The sequence below is a fragment of the Xiphias gladius genome, chromosome 20 (genome assembly GCF_016859285.1).
Source record: "Xiphias gladius isolate SHS-SW01 ecotype Sanya breed wild chromosome 20, ASM1685928v1, whole genome shotgun sequence".
Lineage (NCBI taxonomy): Eukaryota > Metazoa > Chordata > Actinopteri > Istiophoriformes > Xiphiidae > Xiphias > Xiphias gladius.
Window position 1 is genome coordinate 5,362,519 of NC_053419.1, and position 20,716 is coordinate 5,383,234.

General features: G+C 43.5%; 4 protein-coding genes across 9 annotated transcripts in view; 2 read left to right on the forward strand and 2 right to left on the reverse strand.

Moving 5' to 3' along the window:
- LOC120806656 (atrial natriuretic peptide receptor 2) overlaps positions 1-4,636 on the reverse strand; it is a 63,600-nt gene extending 58,964 nt beyond the window's left edge. Inside the window, exon 1 of the mRNA XM_040158018.1 lies at positions 3,646-4,636. Coding sequence (XP_040013952.1) covers positions 3,646-4,450 — 805 coding nt within the window. The 5' untranslated portion in view covers positions 4,451-4,636. The remainder of the gene's footprint in view (positions 1-3,645) is intronic.
- A 423-nt stretch (positions 4,637-5,059) lies between these two features.
- Positions 5,060-8,716, forward strand: LOC120806658. 4 transcript variants are annotated; one of them, XM_040158020.1, is made up of 4 exons: positions 5,060-5,696; positions 6,570-7,240; positions 7,365-7,419; positions 7,550-8,716. In XM_040158020.1, exon 4 carries the CDS (start codon positions 8,039-8,041, stop codon positions 8,675-8,677), a length of 639 nt encoding a protein of 212 aa, XP_040013954.1. In that variant the 5' UTR covers positions 5,060-5,696; positions 6,570-7,240; positions 7,365-7,419; positions 7,550-8,038; the 3' UTR covers positions 8,678-8,716. The 4 variants fall into 4 exon arrangements, with proteins under 4 accessions (XP_040013954.1, XP_040013956.1, XP_040013957.1 ...); XM_040158022.1 differs by having other exon boundaries at positions 6,644-7,240; XM_040158023.1 differs by lacking the exon at positions 6,570-7,240.
- A 1,094-nt stretch (positions 8,717-9,810) lies between these two features.
- Positions 9,811-16,932, reverse strand: alad (aminolevulinate dehydratase). Its single transcript, XM_040158019.1, has 12 exons — positions 16,813-16,932; positions 15,531-15,656; positions 15,287-15,337; positions 14,587-14,683; positions 13,767-13,902; positions 13,565-13,648; positions 12,760-12,848; positions 11,966-12,021; positions 11,783-11,870; positions 11,610-11,696; positions 11,271-11,400; positions 9,811-10,614 (listed from the first exon to the last, which is right to left on the reverse strand). Exons 2-12 carry the CDS (start codon positions 15,647-15,649, stop codon positions 10,556-10,558), a joined length of 996 nt encoding a protein of 331 aa, XP_040013953.1. The 5' UTR covers positions 15,650-15,656; positions 16,813-16,932; the 3' UTR covers positions 9,811-10,555.
- Positions 16,933-17,152: 220 nt separating this feature from the next.
- tmem203 (transmembrane protein 203) lies at positions 17,153-20,169 on the forward strand. Of its 3 annotated transcripts, none has more exons than XM_040156660.1 (2): positions 17,153-17,261; positions 17,730-20,169. In XM_040156660.1, the coding sequence occupies exon 2, from the start codon at positions 18,016-18,018 to the stop codon at positions 18,430-18,432; it is 417 nt and encodes a 138-aa protein (XP_040012594.1). In that variant the 5' UTR covers positions 17,153-17,261; positions 17,730-18,015; the 3' UTR covers positions 18,433-20,169. The 3 variants fall into 3 exon arrangements, with proteins under 3 accessions (XP_040012594.1, XP_040012593.1, XP_040012595.1); XM_040156659.1 differs by having other exon boundaries at positions 17,153-17,256; XM_040156661.1 differs by lacking the exon at positions 17,153-17,261 and adding an exon at positions 17,264-17,349.
- Positions 20,170-20,716: the final 547 nt, after the last annotated feature.

Here is a 20,716-nt window from a genome sequence, read left to right on the forward strand (position 1 = left end):
GTTACGCAAACCTTGGGTAAGTGCACTTGGTTGCTTCCCACATCTGCATTTTCCAGTTATTAAAAAGAGGAATTTGGGGAATTAGAGGTGGTGGTTGGAGTTGTGTTTAACTCAACAACAGCACGCAATCACTTAATCAGCTGTCAGAGATCCAATAATGTGTAGCCTCACATTAAAAGCCCCAGTTTTCCTTTCCTACCTTGGCGCAGCCTCTTGCCAGCAATCAATTCAATTTAATTCAATTCAATTTTATTTAAATAATCTTGGTAATAATCGTAATCATAACAGAGGTTATCTCGGGGAACTTTTCATATAGAGCAGGTCTAGACCGTACTCTTTATAGTCATATTTACGGAGACCCAATGTTCCCCCATGAGCAAGCACTTGAGCAATCGGGTGACTTTACAGTGCTGATAGCCTGGAGGTTATCTGCCGGGAGAAGTGGGAGCTGAATGTCGAGCCAGAACAAGCCCTGACAAAACCATTAGCTTCCATGACCTCCAGCTCACTGCGTCAGCTCCATAATTCATCCTGGGAATGGAGGAGGCAGCTTGAACCTTTCACCTTTACCTTTTTGCTGCACCACCCTTTAATTACATATACACTGTGTTTATTCCATTATTTGTTGACGGTGTTACTGTAAGAACCGAATAAGATGTTTAAAGCTCAGCTTGTTTCACAGCGCCAGAGACCATAATACTCTAAGATTCACTGGTTGGAAGCCGATTTTTTTTTGAGATGTTGAGCTGGTTCCAAAACACGATTCCTTTTAAACGATCACAGAAGTACAGGCAGATAAATATTGGATCACACCCATGCACTGTAAGGATGAGCCATGCATTTCTGTATACTGAATCCGAAGAACACAAGCATTCCAATTTGAGAAAAACATTACATTGACGTAATTGCGTGTCAGATTTGTAGCAAACAAGCAAAGGTAGGAAACACATGCACTCAAACTGTACTTAAATAAAGTTGTGAAGTAGTTGAGTTGCCTTTCTTCCATTACATTTCGGAGGGAAATATTGTACTTTAAAAAAGTACTTTAGTGATGACACAACTTAATGTAATGACAGAGTAACTAAAGTGTTTCTAAGAACTTTCTGAACAGTAGAGGAGCCAATACGTTCCCCAAACTAAAGGACAAAATACATCATTAGTAATCGCCTTCCAAAACAGTTTGTGAAAGTGTTTTCTTATTGGCAGGAGGACTTTGCTTGTCTGCACCGCCCTAAACCACCACAAATCAACACTACAAAAGCATGAAATCATTCATACTAGTGTTTTCTGGTCTGATGTGGCTGTAGTTAAGATTTGGTGAGGTTTAAGCACAAAGCTGATATTAATGTTTTTTCTTGAGAGGAGCATGTAATCTCTCAAACTGCTCTGAAAGCATGAAAATCCCCTGAATCGGAGCTTTGTTTTTGTTTTCATCGTCTGCTCTGATTCTTGCAACACTGTGAAAGGCACCACCGACACTTGGGTGACTTTTGCTTACAACTAATCTGTCAATGTGGTATTACTACTTGGATTTAGTTTATTGTTCCATCCCGGCAAAAATTTCTGATCCAAAGCATTTAGGAATATGGGTACCACTTTGTAACCAGAAGTTCTAGCTAATGACTGTGCTAATCACAAGTAAATCCCCTATCACTGCCTTATACCTGAGTTATAAGCCACTAACACAAACAACTGTTGGGTTGCCCGATTGTGAAAAATCCACCTCCAGCCTGGCACTTACAGCTCTTGAAAGGAACGTAAAATGAGAAATAATAAACAATGTCAGTCTCATGTCTATGGGTTATATGCAGGGCTGGAGTCAGGACGGGATTAGCCTCCCTTAGCGTAAAGACACAGGAACACAGGAAACCAGCCAGCCTAGGTCTGTCTAAAATTCCAAAACACACTATGTCTACCAACACCTCTAAAACATGAACAGAAATGTAAAATGGCTATTTGTGGTTTAAGGGGAGTTACCTGTTGGAACTGTCTCCTGACAAACTACAGTTTATCCATCTGCCAAGTACTTCAGAAGGCCACAGAGTCTCTGGCTGTAGCACAGGTCGCCAGATACCGTCGTGAGCTGCACTTTGGTTTTGATCTCAGTACGGGCTGGCTGGTACCGAGGCTGGTAAACTCACTGCCCCGTGACCACAGCACCTCAGGAAGCTGCGCACAGTCACTGCGTCGGGCTGTCACTCCTCAAGAAACAGTGCCAGTGCATGACTTCCTCTAAAACTACAAACTTTTACTTTTTCTGTTTATGTACAGGTTGAATAAAGGAGATACAAGAGTTTAACTGGTGAGCTGTTTTGGTAAGTGTATTTTTGAACTTCTTCAGTCACACAATTAACTTTATCAGAGTAGCAGTAATGACTAACTCAGCCTCACAATGTTTCTGGTTAATTAAGCTTAAGGCGAGAACGGTGAAGAGGAACCTAACTGCATCTCTGTTATGTGATTTACCAAAAAATAAATAAATAGAAACAAAAAATCTGTTATTCTCATGTGTTGAAAACCAAAAATCTGTTTTGAAACCTGAGAATATATTTAGAATTTAATTATTATTCCCCTTTGAGTGGCTTCAAGGCTGGAACAAAATCGTCTTATTCCAGACAGCTGAGAGCATCATATACATTCTGTATCATCCAGTTACAGCTCTTCCCTGAAGCTATATGATGTTTGCACTGAGTGAAATATTCAAACCCCAGACTCCATGTTTATGCCTCCATCATTCCATCAAATGGAAATATTCTCCATGTCTTGTATTATTCATATGACATAGTTGGTATCTTTGGAGACTTCGGCACCTCCACTAGGATTTAAAATAGACTTGTGTGGATTCGAATAAAGTTTGGCTTCAGAGCACGAGGACCAGACTGAGACCGGACTGTGCATGAAAACCCCAGCGGCAAGCACGCATACAGTGAACCCCACATGCAAAGCCCGGTTTTAGGGCTGAGAGGGCACTCATTTGATCGCGACCTCTCTCTCTCTGTGTGTGTGTGTGTGTGTGTGTGTGTGTGTCCCTGTCTTTATAAAGCGCAGGTGGTGGTCCTCCGCAGGCAATAAACCATCAGCAGCAGACTGCCCACAGCCTAAACATTCCTCTGTAATAACCCCGGTTTAAACAGGCTTTCCCCAGCACCTATGCCAGTCCACCTCAGTTCGAATCTGCTGGGGGGGGGGGCTCAATGTGACCTCATTCTATGAAAGCGGGATCTCCCATTACAGCAGTTTGAATAAATAGAATAAATAAATATTTAAAAAAAAACAACCTTTCCCTTCCTTGCAGCTTTAGGCACAGGAAGACTGGTGCGTTTGGGGTTTTTCAATATGTTTTCCTCCTCAAACAATAGATCGGAGTGCGGGAGTCTGGCCTGAGACAGATCGTCTAGTTAGAAGGAATTTCCCTTTCCCCATCCACTGACATTATCTTTATAGAAACCAGGTGGGGGTCTGCTGTATTTCGAGATAATGTCACATGCTTCACAGACAGGTTGCAAAAGCAGCTCATGCAGAAAAACTAAACGAACTCTCGGTGTCACTTTGAAAGGCTAGAAGTTGTTTTTGGGGCTGATGTTGGCTTTTTTTTCCAGGGTTAAAAACCTTAAATCACACATTCTGCCTTCGGCGCGAACTTACTTCTCCCGCGGTCCTTCATAAAACTAACGAGATTCTTGTGGTACTTGTAGTCGTCCTCGTACGGCTGGGCCTCCACCGTGATGTTCATCTCCTCCTTCAGGTTGAGGTAGATCCCCTCCGAGAGGAAGTAGTACGGCCGGTCGTCGTGGCGCAGGTCGTGGAAGATCACCACGGCCCGGGACGTCCAGTTGAAGTGCGTGTGCAGGACGTTGGCGAAGTCCCCCAGCTTGGTGGTGGACGGCCCGCTGCGCACGATGGTCCTGTACTCCTCGCGCTTGTCGAAGCCGTAGGCGGGACCCCCGGCGGTGATCAGCGGGAGTTTCCAGTGGGACGCGAATCGCCCCACGGAGGCCAGAGGGTACACGCACCCGGGTCCGAAGAACGCGTCCGGGCGGATGTAAAGCTTGGCGTCCACGGCCACCACCTGCGCACGGCTCGCGGCGCACGAGCCCGCGGCGGGGTCCTCAGTGCTGTAGTTGAGGATGTTGATGGAACGGCCGAGCAGCAGCCGGTGTTTGCCGTGCAGGTCCTCGTGCGCCATGAGGATGGCCGGGAAGACGCGCGGCAGTGCCCACGGGTACTTGTGGTGGTTGTCCGGCAGCATCACAGCCACGGTGATGTTGCCTCTGCAGCAGGGGAAGAGGCAGCAGGACAACGCCGCGAGCAGGCAGCATCCCAGCGCGCTTCTGCATCCCATCTCGCGTCGCAGCCGCTTGGGAGTCCCGGACAGTACGGCCACGGAGAGCGCACCGTTTGGAGAGGAGACACGGCCGGCTGTGGCACCCTTACAGAAAACCATAAGCATCCGTCTCCCTCACTCTCTGTCTCCTTCACTCTCTCTGAAAACTCAAACCAAAGTCGGTAAATGCATCACCCGGTCCCGCCGGCCCGGCTGTGCCATGCGTCTGTGCCGCGTAAATCCACGTGAAACGAGGTCCCTGTACCCCCCAAGGCGAGCTTACCGGCGCGGCGCGGTCCTCACGCTGACAGCCTCTCCGAGAGTGATAGCATCCATCCAGATGACTGCAACTTAAATCAGAGCAGCCCTGCGCTCTGCCCCCGCACGTCACACACTGCAAGAAGTGTGTGTTCCCCGGTGTGTGTGTGTGTGTGTGTCAATAAATCACGAGTCAGCCCCAAAGCACCGATGCTCTTCCGGTAAACGATGGAATATTTTCAGTGCATGGGGGGGTCTGGGTGCAGGTCATATTAGCTGGGGGGGTTTTCTGCAACCGTTCCCCAAGGGTGTGCTTCATTCTTCCTCCTTACAAAATGAGGCATATCCCGAGTGTTTGGATGAAACACTCACAAATCAAACTGCACCACACACGCGACTAACAGGAACGTGTTTATGTTTAATGAAGACAAAGGGAAAAAAGGAAAAGAAAAAAACAACACCACAGACTGTAAAGCAAAGTGAGACAGGCTGAATTGCATGTGGAAATACCTGGTATTTTTTGCAGCGGAGGAAGAAATCCTCCACGGAGGGGCCTGAGTCGCCCCCTGGCTGTCATTTAACACCCACCTCAGTTCTACGGGGTCTCGGCCTGCAGCAGTCTCCGGTGCGCACTCCGTGGATCGGTCCAGGGATCCAAGCACGTGCAGGCTTTATTTGGTTTAGTGTGTTTTCCCGGGGCTCGCTGGGGAAGTGTCGCCACGCGTTGACACGTTGGGCCTTCTAGGTTTGTAGCAGGGGCTCTAACAGATATTAGATGCGGCCGCCTGTTGGTGGCGCTGTAGAGGGACTGACTGACCGGTTTGCACGGCAGCACGAAAATTCGAGTGACGGAAAACTCACCAGGTCTGCTCATTCGGACCCGCCAGCCGGGGCGGCGGAACTCAGGCCCCCTGGGGGTTTTTCTGAACCTCGCTCTTCATCCGGCCCTCGAGGGTGACACGTGTAGCTCCAGGCGCTGCGCTGCGGTCCTCGGGGGGGAAAGCGCACCTCCAGATACGCACACGTTGGACTCGGGCCTTACGCCCAACTTGTCAGTGCTGGACCGGCCTGAACAACTGTTATCAGGGCCACAGGCTTTTTCTGACTTAACATGGTAAGAAAAGCACCAGTGTTACTAATAACTTTAATGGTGACTGGGCCAACATACGCAACACTGGGACCCTGGAACCAGAACAGCTTCAAGGAATTCAGCCACCATTCATTTGATTATTCACGTCTTCGCTTTTCCTACCGTGACATGAACGACCTAACCCCTGATTTAAAAAATGGGTACAGACTAAATGTAACCGGTCAGTACACAACTCAAGCAAGTTTAAAGATCCTACTAACAGGCTTTAATTTTATGCAAAACTAAGTGGACATAAATACATCGGTGTTGAGAGGGTTCACTGTCCAGCTGGTGGTGCAGAAGATGATTTAAAAAAAGAACAAAGAAAACAAACATTTCTGTAACAGAAAATTTTGATCCTGACCTTTTTCCTTGTGAAATATTGCAGCTTTTCACAACCTTCCGATGTAACAATATGAGAAAGGACAAAATTCTGCTTCCTTTTAAGTGGTCACAAGAGAAAAGGCTGGGATACACCACGAAACGTGGTCTTAAAGACATATTGCAAGACAATGTTATCGTCGGCGTGCACAGGTAACTGAACAGAGTCCGTTCACATCCCTGCTTGGCAGCACATGCATGTCTTCAGAGAGGCCAGAGGTCAGCTTGGGGGTCAGTGCCTTGCTTAGTGCCGGGAATCTAACCGCCTCCTCCTCCGCACCAGCCTCCAGCCCCTTTCTTATTTGACTTGACTGTAACTTATTGGCGTCTCTCCACTTTGCTGAACGGATGTTTGTAAAGTGATGTGAGAGGAAATACCCCGCAGTACTCAGTGACATGTAGCCAATTTTAATGGCACTGTTTGCTTGGTTGCTGTTGATTGCTACTTCCATGTTTGTTTGTTTTTCTTCTGTCCAGCTGTAATCACCTCCACCCACACAGCAGCACCTTGAATTACACATTCATGGTTCATTGCTTTACTGCTTTTTAAGAACAACTCAGAAGTCAGCAGTCGAGCCTTTCAGATGTCCAGGAGGCACAAGAGAACACCGATTTCGAAGAGGAGGAGGTATCTGAAGAAGAAGATGGGGAAGAATACAAACAAGAGCACGATGCATCATCTTCAGATGAAGAAGAAATCCCCCGGGCTGAAGGAGAGACATTTCTGTCAGAGAACAGGAAAATAACACGGTCCATGTCACATGCAGTTGCCCAGGACATCGCTTCAACATTCTACGCGTTCATCACTCCAGCCATCAGAAAAAAATCCTCCTGGAGGTGACAAATTTGGAGAGTTTCCGTAAATATGGAGACAGCTGGAAAACTGATGGATGAGATTGACCTGCGGGCCTACATAGGGCCGCTAATCTTAGCGGCAGTGTATGGGTCCCGAGGCGAGGCTACATCCGGTCTCCGGGATGCAGAGAGTGGAAGGGAGATTTTCCGGGCGCTGCTGTGCTTAATCTGTGTTGCGGAAAATGATGCTGAGGCAGTTTACGCTCATGAAGCAACAGGATCGAGTTCCTGACTACTTGTCCGTAAGAGACGTGAAGACCTGGCTAATGACAGGGAGAAGCTTCCTGGAGGGAGTGAGTTAATCACTGATTTGACTCACATACTGATGGAAAACTGACATATTACATTAGAGCTCTTTCACAAATAAGTAAAAGTTGTAGAAGATGAATAACACAATTTTTAAAATGATTTTTACAGGTTCCGGGAAGCAATTGCAAGGACAGGAATTCATCTTCTGTTCATGACTGAGCTGGTAAGTAAAATACAGAGGCTCCTCAGACTTTGGAGCGATATTTAAATGTTAACCTTCTAGTTTCATGTGAAGTTAGTTTACTATCAGCTACATTATCTCGGCGATGAGGCTGACTGAGTGATGTTGACAGGCCTGGACCACAGCGAGGCACATCTGTCTCAATCGGATGGAACAAGAGCTCTTGGAAGAGCTCAACGAAGAAAAGCAGCTTTCACAGCTGTTCGACCGGAAGGTCACATTGGAGGGGCCTTCACATGTTTGTTTCAGTCGCCTGCCCAGCAGCAGAGGAGGAGGTACAAACCTTCCTTCCATGTCTGCACAGCAAGCTGCTGGGAATCTTTGGTGGCATTCAGACTACCATCGGTTCACTCTCAACAGGGCATGCTAAACCCACAGAGCTCTTGGAGCTCGAACAGAGCACTGCGCCCCCCGGGTACCAGAGGTGGTGGACGCCACGCTGAAGTCCTTCCTGGAGGAAGCAGAGGGGCAGAACAAGAGTGAAGCTGCCAGTGCTGAGATTGGCAAACTGCTGACCTACTCAGCAGTTCCCTGCCCTTCACAGTTTGGATCAATTTCTACAACTCCTCTGTTTGACGTCTGCACCATTGGAGCCTGATTCATGGTCAGAGCCATCTATAAGAGGGTTTTCCGCCAGCCCAAGTGCTTCCACCAGATAGAGGATGATGAATGCTTTTTTTCTGCCAGAGAGGGCATCGTCATTGCGCTCCAGGACATGGAGCAGACTGCTGAATCCAGCCAGGCTCGTCTTCATCTCGGCTCCTCAGAGGAGGCGGAAGAGGGAATCTTGGTTAAGAGGGAAGCTTCTGTAGAGGTCGCTTCCTCAGAGCAGCTGGGACAAGGACTGGTAGAGAAGAGGGAGGCTTTTCCACAAGTCTTTGCCACACTGGAGCTGCAGGAGCAATTTCTGGAGAAGAGGGAGGCTTCTCCTCACATCACTAATGCACAGGAGCTGCAAGAGGGACTTCTGGAGCAGAGGGAGGTTTCTCCAGAGGTCTCTCTGGATGAGAAGGCAGCTACTATGCAAACTACTGTGACTAAGGGAACATCCTTGGCCAGACTGGAGGCCAATGTGACTGTGTACGTGGATGACGGGCTGGAAGCACTGCAGCAGGAGGAAGTGGAGGCATCTGAAACGGAGAAATCTCTGGTTCAGGACTGTGATGTTAAGAAGGGAGTGCTTGCCTCCCTCCGTGGTTTGTGGAAGAGGGTGACATTGCTGCTTTCGTGTTTGTACTGAGAACTGAATTGTAGCTCATAACTATCTGTAATAATATTCTTAAATGCCTTAAATAAATGCTATTCATTTTAACCTTATTAGCCATGTTCTTTGTGTTTACTGATTATGTGCTGTAAGTACACAGGTCTCAGTGTCAGTGATATTCCTGAATCCATTCAGCATGGCTTATGATTGCTTACACTTCAAACACTGAAAACAAGTTAAAGGTTACGCAACTGGACACCAGTGTCATCAAAATCCGTCATTTCCAACATCGGTTCCAAAACGCACAAGATGCATTAAAACACAGTTGTGTGTTACACAGCGTTGGTGAGGAAGCTTTTGAATCAGGTAGCATTGTTATGAACTACAGAAAATATACTTTACATCTTTCAAAATAATATGTGACTACTTCTCAGTGTGCATTTAATTTCTGTGCTTAAGCTGTAGGCTATATGGGACTAAATTTTGGGCCGACTGTACTGGACAGTAAATGCATTCATGTTTAATATGTTCAGATTTTTAATATATGTATTCCAATAGCCTGCATTGCCAAGAGCTTCGAATTCATAAGGCTGTCTTTGTGTGTCTGTTAGGGTGGGGGATTGAGATATTTTAAGAGAAAATAAGTTACCCTTATATTTTTTAAGTATATTAAATTGCACCTACTTTTATCATACGTAAATTCCACTTACAATTAATGTTCTAAAAATTTGATATTTTTGACCTACACTACTACGCTTGGAATTAATCTATCAATGGATAATCAGTATAACTTAAAGATGCTCTCTGGAGTTTTCTTGTAAAAAAAGTTTCTGTTTACAGTGTTACTCACCAAAACACACTGTGGTATTCCCTCGGTCTAACAAATGTTATGTTCCTCATAAAAAATTTACAATGTCATTTTTTCTTAATAGTTTGAAACCAGCACTGTTGACATCCATGTTTTCTTGGTAGTGGTCTTCTTCTTTGCAACCCTTTCTGGGGCATTGCTGCATTTCATGGCGTGTTACTGCCACCTGTAGTCAGTGGAATAGTGTGACAATCAAAGTCGATTGTGTCACTCAGGTAAGAGTTGACAAACAAATGGGAACCCACTCATTAACTTGACTACACTTTGAGACAATTTTATTTAATTAAGTCAATTTGTACTAATGGTAGACTTTGTTTTTAGGTACTTTGTCTATACAAATAAGAGGTGTGAAAGTTTTTAATACAGCAGTGGTTAAGTTGTGACATGTTCTGCAGCATTCCCAGGCCCAAGGGGGACTCATTAAGCAGCATGCAACTACTTTAAACACACACACACACACACACACACACACTTGTAGCTCTGAGAGATTTTATTTCCTTCAGTAAATAAGAGCTTGTTAGGGGATGACCGTGCATCAGCTGAGGCAGCAGTCACATATATATCAGACATTTGCGGGGCCCAGGTTCATACAAATATACATTTCATAATCATATTAGTTTATTGAGATGACTGACTTCACTTAATGCTGACCTCAATGACACACAGGAGACATCTTCTGCTCAAAAACACCAACAAGGTTATCAAATTTAGCATTTTCAATGTTAAGCTCATTAGTAGCCTTTCAAAAGCTTAAAAGAAAAAAATATAGCTTAAGCTATATTTTTTCTTCTAAGTATTACCACTGCAGCAAAGCAGGCAATACAAAGATAAACGTACAGCCCTCTACCTGAATTGTTAGCACAAAACTGCACAGAAAACCCTAGAATAAAGGCCTAAAATTGAACAGATTACTTGTTTTCATACATTTATTTCCTTTAGTGCTCTTTGTTAGTATGGTTGAGTCTACAGCAAGTGTGGTTTTAAAGGAGTCTGTCTGTTGGTCCGTTTCTAGGTCCATTCATCCTTTGGCTTCAGATCTGCGTTCTTTACTCCTTGAGCCAGTTTAGCAGCTGAGGTGTGTAATAGGTGATGATGATGTCGGCACCTGCATCCCAGAGCGGGGAAAACTGATTAGTCAGATCGCATCTAGTAGTGAACTGAAAATATGCGTTTTATTGCACTTACAAATTTTAAAGTGAGAGGAAAAACAACTGTTTTTTCATGTACTTAGAAACAAGTGTACAAGTGTGGTTTAAGTCAAATTAATAGATTTCCGCAGTGTTCATCCATTCATTCATCTGTTTTGACTGGAACAACGCACAGCGAGCACAGTCAGAGTACGTCCAGACTAAAGCTGGGTTTATACTTGATGCAAGGGGTCAATGACAGTCCCCTAATTATCATGCTTTACTTATATACAGCTCAGTAACTGTTTTTACATTCTTTCATTGACTTTGCGATGTAGAGTGATGGTGGAAGGTTTTCCTTGTCTCATTAGTGAATAGGAGACTCCTACAGTGCAATCACCATGTTTACATTCTTTCATTTACTGTGATAGAGCCACAATCGCAGCCATTTCTCCACTCTCAGTTTTTCTGGGTGAACAACACCATCTTAGTGTGGAAGGAGGGCCGAACTGGGGAGAAAAGGATACGTTCCCAAATTTAGCTGGCTTTGTGTGGACACTGTCTATGTTCAGGTGATCTGAGTGTGTGTGTGTGTCTGTGTGTGTCCCCCTTACACCCCCCCCTCCCCTCTCACCTGCCCTGCGGAAGGCGGTCATGGCCTCCATCACAGCAGCCCGTAGGTCGAACGCTCCAGCCTGCGCTCCATGCCACATCATGGCAAACTCCCCTGACACGTTGTACACCGCCAAGGGGTGAGCAGGGAACTGAAGGGAGACACGTGAGGAAAACAAAGACCAATCCCAACGTGGACACCTCGGTCAGATTTCAAAAAGTATTGAAGGAAATCTCTCTGACACTTTTCAAAATATGCTTCTGGGATTTTCTCATCTGTTTCATAGCAATTGAGTATGTTTCCCAAAATGCAAAGCTGCAGCATTGTTCTTCATTGAACTTAACTGATTTAGTTACAGACCTTGTCCTTGACCTCTCTCACGATGTCCAAGTATGGCAGACCTGGTTTCACCATCAGCATATCAGCTCCTTCTCTCACATCTCGCTCCTGCAGCACAGAACAAAAGCGAGACTTCCCACCACTGCGTCAACATCACATCTATAAGCCAAATGTGCATGCACGAATCAACTTACCACAGCTCGAATGGCGAGTCCTCTCGCTCCAGGAGGCAGCTGATAGCAGCGTCTGTCCCCAAACGCAGGTTTGGACTGTGCAGCATCTCTATAAAGAAACACAGCAGGGAGCTTCAGTCTATTCTCGCTTCAAAGTACTATCTCACTGACCTGTTGACAACTGTTCCAAGAGCACTTTCTTACCGGAAAGGACCATAATAACAAGAGGCAAACTTTGCACTGTAGCTCAGCACTGCCACCTGGAGATGGACAACACAAAAAATGACGAGAAACTACTATTACTACAAAAACATTTTGTAATATTTACATGATTTATAATAAGCACTGCAATATAATTAATAATTATTAATATATAATTATACAATAATATATAATTATTTTTCTTACTGTCAAAAAAAAAAAAAAAAAAAAAAAAAATCACATAAAACACCAGCAACTGATCCTGAACTGATCCTATGGACAAGTATAGTCTGTGTATCCAAAGTCTGATATATCTTATTCCTCTATGCCACATAGCTCCATTGTCGTCCAAAAACTATTAAAAACACATCATCGAGCCACACTTTTAAGATGGATGACGTGTTCCTACCTATTACCATGAAAGCACAGACTGAAGTTTATTTTTACTCACTTAAACACTCACAATCCTGCTGCCATAAATACTCAGAGGCTTCAAATGTGGATTCATCCGCAGCTGAAAATAGTCCCCAGCAAATGAACTATTTTCTCCTGTTTCAGTAACATCTGTTAAAAAACTGCGGTGACCAGCTGTGTTAGGAAATTACTGAGCCCTTTGTAAATATGAAACTATGTATTTGGGAGCTGTTTGGGGCTGGGTGCCACCAACAAGGTAAAGAGAAGTCTTGAAGTATTGAGAGATGGACTAGCACACATTGTTGGTTTTGGTTTTTCAAGGGATTTGTTGACAATAAGAAGATAAAATAATAACAATGCCTGCATTATTTTCAGTTGTTCACCTTGTTTCCCAAACCATTGGCTATCAGTGCTTGTTTTATAGCTCCGATTCTTCCATCCATCATGTCCGAGGGGGCGATGATGTGACAGCCTGTAGAACACATGACCAAGACAACATAACTAGGGATACACCAAACTTCTATTAGTCCTGTTTAACTTTACCTTCAAGGCTAAATCTTTACCTATCTGGGTAAATGTGGAACTAACATTACTGGTGAGTGCAGGGCCACTCACAGGATTGTACATATCCTGAGGTCATGAGCCCATGCCTCCAAATGTCCATCCTCTCATAAAACTTTAACTAGACATCGAAAATTCATATTATAAATATATATAATTCACATTTCTCAATATGGTCTAAATGTCTGTTCAAAGCCTTCTTCACAATGCCAGCATTCTGGTATGGGAAACTAAATCCTATATATTTTTTGCTTGTTCCTAAAGTAGTCAAATTTAAAATATTATAAAAAAAGAATAAAAATACAGGAATCAGCCTAAGAGACACGCAAAAGAAACACACCAAATCCCAGAATGCAGAAGAAACAGGCGCTCTGGCTCTTTCACTTTTGACAACTTTCAAATTATAAACACAATTATAAATTCTAAGACAAAATGCATCAAACCAGCTTCTGTATGAAGCACTATGGGTGAAAGAAAACACTTGATGATAATAAATAAATTTGTTTAAAAAATGGTGTTTCCCTGATTTTAAAAGATCATTAAAATCAACAAGCAGTACACAATGAGGAGAAGGGAAGAGTAGTAGATTCATGTTGTTCACACTCCGAAGAAAGAAAAAAGAATTACCGGCCCGCGCGTAGGCAAGCGACACTTCTGCCAAACGTAGGCAACTGGCGTCATTGTTCAGAGTACCGTCATCGTTCAGAATACCTGGGGGGAAATAAACATATGAGTAATAAAACCTAAATATGTGGTACAAGTTATCTCTGTCCTTTTACACTCTTTATGTGAAATAAACAGGAGGTAAATGATTTGATGAGACACTGACCACAGTGTCCATGTGACGTGTAGGGACACAAGCAGACGTCGCACGCCACCAGCAGCTCTGGGAACAAAGATCGGATTTTCTTCACTGCCAGAACAGCCGGCGTATCGTCTGTGTCTGCACCTGAACCCGTGTCATCCTGATGAGAAAAGACATGATCGCAGTTTGAGCCTAAACAAACAGTTTTGCTGCCACTCAGAACATGCCATTCCATAACCATGGACATTAGTCCGCTATTATAAGCAGCCTCCACTCTCGTGGTTTCAGGCTTTCCACAAGATTTTAGAACCTGTCTGCAGGGGTGGGCTCTAATTCAGCCACAAAAGTGTTAGTGAGGTCCAACACTGATGTTGGGTGATAAGGTCTGGCTTGCAGTCCGTGTTCCATTTCATCCCAAAGGTGTCAGATGGGGTTGTGTGCAGGCCAGAAAAGTTCTTCTACATCTCTTCTACATCCCGCCAAAAACCATGAAAAACAGCCACAGACCAAACGTCCACATACTTTTGGACAGATAGTATTTGTCTGTATCTATAATACACTGTATCTTTACAGTCTATTATAAATGTATTATTTAAAGCCTTATACTATTGCTTTGAGTTAAATGTACAGGGACCGGGTCAATTAGAAAGCATATTTTCCCGTTTACCAGAGAAATACAGTAATAAACGTAAACAACACTACAAACAGCCAGTCCCATTAATGTTTCATCTAACTACTTCTAAAAAATTATTGACGAGGCAGAGCAAACAAGACGCAAAAGTTCATGTTCTTTTGGTGTGATTAACATGCCTTTTCCCCTCCTTTAGTTTTTTTTTTTACATACCTTTGCTATTTTTGCCGGAACACCAAAAATCAGCACACATTTCAAGCCACTGTCCACAAGCGGCTGCAACATTCCCTCCAGCTTGTTCACCCCATATCTATTAATGACAATACATATAATACATGTTATATGAATGTAATGAAACACAAGAGGACCTTTGAGGGAAGGACTGAAATCGCAGTGAAAAATGAGCCTCCTGTTCTAGTTTCGTATAAGGAAAAATTAACAAAATCTCAGGGACATTTTGTTATATTACTATAAATACTGACACAAAATTTCACATTTCAAACAGAAATTTCAAGGCTAGTGTCTTGTAATTCAGAAGCACAAAATATGAGGGCAGGTTTGCAGTTTGGTTTTGTTTTGTGAGGAATAAAGGTCTAACGGATTCTCTTCTTATCTTGGTCCAGGTCCAGTGTTTGGCTCTGGGTCCGCCCTGCATGACTCCTTTTATCTGAGGACAACGCCCTCAATGGGTTCACAGCTGTAGGGCGACACTGTGTGTGTCATGTGATTTGTGTCTAAATTAATACTTTAAAACACCCCAGTCAACACAGTGCAATTAGAAATGTTCCTTATGAGCAGAAACAGTTTCTGCAAGTAGCTCAGAAAATCAGGCCTCTTGCTGTTGTGAAGATTTAAACCGGATAGTTTGCAGTTGTGAGATGGCTATGACAGTATTCGTGGATGTCTCTCTCACCTGGCCTGTCCTGGCAGGCTGCCGATGGGCTCCACTGCATCCGCACTGTCTCTGTGGGAGAGAGCGACGAAGAACCAGCGTTGAGAAGGCGGAAGTCCACTCAAGAATAAATGTCAAAAACACGGTATAGTTGACTTCTTCTGGCCACTATCACATCAGTCAAACCCCCTGCACACTTGTGTTATTTGTTATTGTATTTGACTGTAAGTTGGCGTCACTTATAGGAAACAGAATTTTCATTTACGTGATGAAGATTGGGTAGATGAGATTGTCAGGTCTTAAATCTGCAACGCAGGTCTGCCAGTATCGGAGTGTCGGGTGGAAGTAGCCGCTGTGGATGATCGACCCCGCTGGTGTCTGCATCTTTACCCTGAAGTAGAGAGATGATCAATGATAAAGGACAGAAAGTAACGCCGGGAACAGGGAAGGTTCTTTTTTGTATTTAGTCAATGAGCAGTGCAAAAATGCAGCTCTCATGCTCTAGAGCTTCATCACAGTTCAGTCACCGTTAAAACTGACCAAGCATGCGTGACACTGCTTCTCCAAACAGCACCTTGGCCCTGTCTCATTGCAGAGTAAGCAAGCTGCAGGTTTTCAAACTTATATTAAATAAAAACCTTTTATCCTCTTAGTGTTTGAGCATTTTTGTCTCAATGCACATGCCTCCTCTGAGCAACCATGACACGGCAATCCTGAACTTTTTTCCCACAGCAGGACAAAGATCATTTTCTTGGATTATGAATACATTTTTTGTATCGACCGAGGAACGATAAAGATGGGCTTTAATTCAACGTTATCTTTAAGTGACTTTGTTGCGTCAGTAGAATCAGATTGCATGCAGTTATGAAATCCTGCATAACAGCGGAACTCAGCTTGATTATTTTGTGTTGTTTTTCTAATAATTTTTCGTGTCACCATGTAGAATACCCAGCATACATGCTGTCTTTAGATGAACTGTTCCAGTCATACAGTTATTTTAGCAAAGCTGAGAGTTCACTTTCATCAGGGGTCACAATTAAAAACACACAGACACTAATAACGTGACACTTATAATGAATAAAAACTACCGGACCCTTAACAGTAAGTCATGCACAACATCACATCACATCACTGATACCACATGTTGTGATACTAGGATCTGCGGTGCTAACATGATCCGATCTTAGCCTCATGTCATGTCCTTAAACTTATGACCACGGATGTGAAGCAAAGTACCTGTAGTAAATGCCGAACTGCAACGTTAGGACGACAAACCATTTCTGTTACAAGGAGCAGTGAGCTTTAATCCGACATAGTTTGACACTACTAAAGACCCCTGCAAATTCCTTTTGACACGCGTATGTTTTTTTTTTTTTTTTTTTTCCAGTAAGCTACATGTCATTTTGTCACCTTGACTATTAACTATGTAATCAATGTGTCCTTTTAAAACCACAACCCGAGGCAACTATTGTGTTAAATCTGTGAAATTACACTCCAGAGACAAGTATTAAACCTGCATAAATGCTAAATAAAGTCACTGTACTTACCTGTGAGTGTGTGTGAGCCTGCGACTTCTCCTCAGTTCGGTCAGCTCAGTGTGTCTCCTTCTATTTAAATCGACGCTTCGCGGGCGGCCGCTACCGCCACCTACTGACGGGAGTCTCCAGAGATAGAAAGAAACCACCTCAATGGTAATGATGGTATTATTAGTATATCTTATTGTAACAGAAAAAATAGAGAATTTGTGAATATTACAGGTGCAAGCATTGGAAAACAAAACGAAGACTTTTTTTTTTTTAAATATGCAAATTAACGACTAAAGTCCCAGAAATTGTATAGTCTTTTCGGCCACCGTACAATCCAAGTTTAGTCTTCTCGCGATTATTCCTCAGCGCGAGAGAGAAAAAAGCCGAAGCTACAAAGCTTAGCTTTGTGTAATGACAGTTTGGCGTCCAGATAAATGGAGTGGGGAAAAAACGACTGCTGTTAAGGTAAGGTAATGTGTTGTCGCAGTAATATACACTTGTATATGCGTATAAATGCGTTTTGTTGTAATTCGGGGCGCAGCATCATCTCTGACTGTGGTTAGTTTACATTGTAGTAGAAGGATTGGCTACAGTCCGTATCATTGTGTAACTGTAGCTCGTCTTGAACTGTAACGTTGATATTACACCGTATGTCAGTTTAAACTCAGTCCACCAGTATCAGCCGGTATCTAAGCGAGTTTGATCAGGCCAAATATTGAACTGACACTGGGGTGAAATGGTGGAGAAAGACAGCTGGTTTCACCGGGTATCTTCACAAGCTATTTCCCGATACCATGAGATGTGATTTGGGCCCGGTCCACTCTGAATTACAGATAGTTTGTGGTGGTATACCTGACGCTATTTTTTTTTAAAGTCAGTTCTGTCATATGCGGCACATTGTATCCCCTTTTTCTAATGTTATTTTTTCTATATCAAAGGTGTGGGAGGAAGGGTTTCCAGGGAGGCTGAGACTGGGAGCACTTTGCAGTCGCCATTCCCGATCAACCTCTGTTCAGTGTGGATTTAAAGATGTAGCCAAGACAGAAGAGGGTCATCTCTTCAGTACTTCACCATTCGTGCTCAGGCATAATCAGTGACACCTCACCGCCACCCTCTGCTATCCTAACTCTGGAGCACTTTGACTCCTAACCAGGGCTGCCCAGTGCGTGACTTGGCCGTCCTCAGTCAGTCCTACCCTGGTTGAAGACACCACTTTGCTCAGCCATGCTGTTCTCCCTTAGGGAACTGGTCCAGTGGCTGGGCTTCGCCACCTTTGAACTGTTTCTCCACTTGTTAGCTTTGCTGGTCTTCAGCATGCTGGTTGCTCTGCGAGCCGACATGTTCACACCCACACTGAGCTGGTGGCTGGTCTTCGTCCCGCTGTTTGCCGCCGACGGCCTCAGCACCTACTTCACGGCCATCGTGTCCATCCGTCTTTACCAGGAGAATGAGAAGCGTCTGGCGGTCCTGCGGCTCCTCTGGGTGCTGACGGTGCTCAGCCTGAAGCTGGTGTGCGAGGTGCTGCTGTGTCAGAAGCTGGCAGAGCAGGAGCAAGCCAGAGACCTGTGGTTTGGCCTCATCCTCTCGCCGCTGTTCATCCTGCTGCAGCTGCTGATGATACGAGCATGCCGTGTCAACTGAGAAGAGGCAGTTAGTGGTTGTGCTTTCAAATCACCAAGCAGAGAGCAGTCTTCATCTGCCATTCGAGATGTAAAACATAACAACAGTGTAATTTTTCTTTTGGCTCATTGGCACCTTTTTAAAACATAGCACTTTTTTTCATTTTTTTTTTTTTTAGATTTTTTAGACAGATGTTTCAGGTCACACCAGAATCCAGTTTTCTATCATTTGTGTTTCTAATAGTGTGAAAATTAACGAAACATTTCCAATGCTTACTGGAGTTATAATGTAGTATTTTCAAAAAAGGGGCAGACGACCTATTTTGTGCATTACTAAATGCCAAAATGCACTGTATGACCAAAAGTATGCAGACACCCTCATCATATACATTTGTGCACATTTGGTCTTGGGCTGTTTTTTCTGGTTTGGACCCCATAGTACCAATGAATTTAAATCTTGCTACAGTATACTGTGATATTTTAGACAACAGTGTGCTTCCAACTTTGGGGCAACAGTTTGTTTTGAGGTCATGATGGCCCTGTGCACAAAGCCAGCTACATAAAGAAGTGGTTTTCCCATAGTTTGGAAGTCTTGACCTTAACCTCATCCAATACCTTTGGGATGTATGGGAACACTGAATGCGGGCCAGGCCGTATCACCCAACATCAGTGACTGACTTCACTAATGCTCTTGGGGCTGAATGGGAGCAAATCACTGATGCAGCCAGATTGTGAAATCATGTGCAAATCCAAAACCAGAAGAGTGGAGGCTCCTCTGTTATCCCTAAGGTTTGTAAATGAGAACAATAATGTATGAGAATAACAGAATGACGGCACACTTTTGGCCATGTAGTGTGTATATATATTTAATGGTACCTATTGCTACATTGAAGCTTTACTTGATTCTGAAGAGTGAATGGAAGTTGATTGAAACTAGACGACATTTGTCTCAACTTTTCTGACCCCTTTTTTCATCAGGATGAGTGTAAGTTGTTATACTTTTAAGAATACAAAGATTTGCAGACCATATCAGAGCAGTAAATGTATATTTGGACCTTGGTAGTGCCTCTACCATGGTAGACAATGAGCCACGAGAGAAATTTATTCCAGAGTTATGCTTTAATGCACATGTGCACACAACACACACAAATTAAATGAACTGGTGAGACCGTAAGGCAGTAATACCAAAGGCAATTTTTGGAAACTTTCATGGGTAACAGAGCCCGAGGAGCTGCCGCACTATTGATGATTGATGTTTTTTTTTTTCCCCCAAAGGATGCAGTTGATTGCCAGCAAAGTTTGGTTAGATTTATTACCTTATGTCTCACTTTGTTGCCTGTTACTGGGAGTGTCACTCATGCACTGTGTCCCCAAATTGCCTTCTTTGCCAGCTCCATCAGTGAGATTGGTCTGGACAGCAAGACGCTGGTTCTGAAACTTGTTGTCAGCTTACAGTCTCACCGCAACATAGAAGTGAATGTGATTTCCACTAGCAGGCAATTGTGTGCACATGTCTTCCCTGAATATTGCTGTTTATTTGTACATTATGTAATGTTTTTTTCCTACCTTGTGTATGTACCGCATGTATTTTGCATTATATTATGTCTGTGTGCCTCCCTTTTAAAGTAATTCCAAATGTGAAATTCTGTGTAATATGTATATGTTGATTTTTTCTTTTTTTGTTTCTTTTTTTTAGAAGAATTTCATCAAATCTTATTTTTGTTGTTGTTATGGCACCTTTTATTGTCGCCTGTATATACATGTAAATAAACCGTCAACATTTTACCAATGTTGTCTTATGAATATCATACCATTAATAAGTCTGGTAGTGAGGTCTGGGAAGTGATCGAGTCTGTTGCTAGGGCTTGGTCTCCTGGTCCACAAGGAGGCGCTACTAGCTTTTTATATGGGCGTGGGAACCCTCAATGTAAAGGAACATACTGGTGTTTTTGTTTTGTGTGTTTCAGCCCCGAATCCCGTAAATCCGTTACCGGTTTCCACGTGATACCCTCTTTTTTTTTTTCTTTTTTTTTTTTCTTTTGTTAATGTTTCCTGCTTGTGTTTTTACCGTCATGAGGATGTGAAAGTCAACTTGCAGACCAAACAAATCAGAAAATGTCGTGTTTATTCATTGCCTTTGGTGGTGGACATGAAGTCACGTGTAAATTGTATAATTGTTGTGCCTAAAACCGATATTTTAAAATATAACACACCAATTAATATCAGAATCAGCGTTAAAAATATTTGTGTTATTGCAGAATCTAAATTCTCTTCGATGTCGTCCAAACCTTCAAATAAATTCAATT

Coding starts and splice junctions, on each gene's coding strand:
- LOC120806658 (XM_040158020.1), top strand. CDS start 8,039: ATGGTCAGAGCCATCTATAAGAGGGTTTTCCGCCAGCCCAAGTGCTTC.
- alad (XM_040158019.1), bottom strand. CDS start 15,649: ATGCAGACACCAGCGGGGTCGATCATCCACAGCGGCTACTTCCACCCG. Junction 14,684..15,286: donor AGCCTGCCAGGACAGGCCAG/GTGAGAGAGACA, acceptor TGTCATTAATAG/ATATGGGGTGAACAAGCTGG. Junction 11,697..11,782: donor GACTCGCCATTCGAGCTGTG/GTAAGTTGATTC, acceptor TCTGTGCTGCAG/GAGCGAGATGTGAGAGAAGG.
- tmem203 (XM_040156660.1), top strand. CDS start 18,016: ATGCTGTTCTCCCTTAGGGAACTGGTCCAGTGGCTGGGCTTCGCCACC.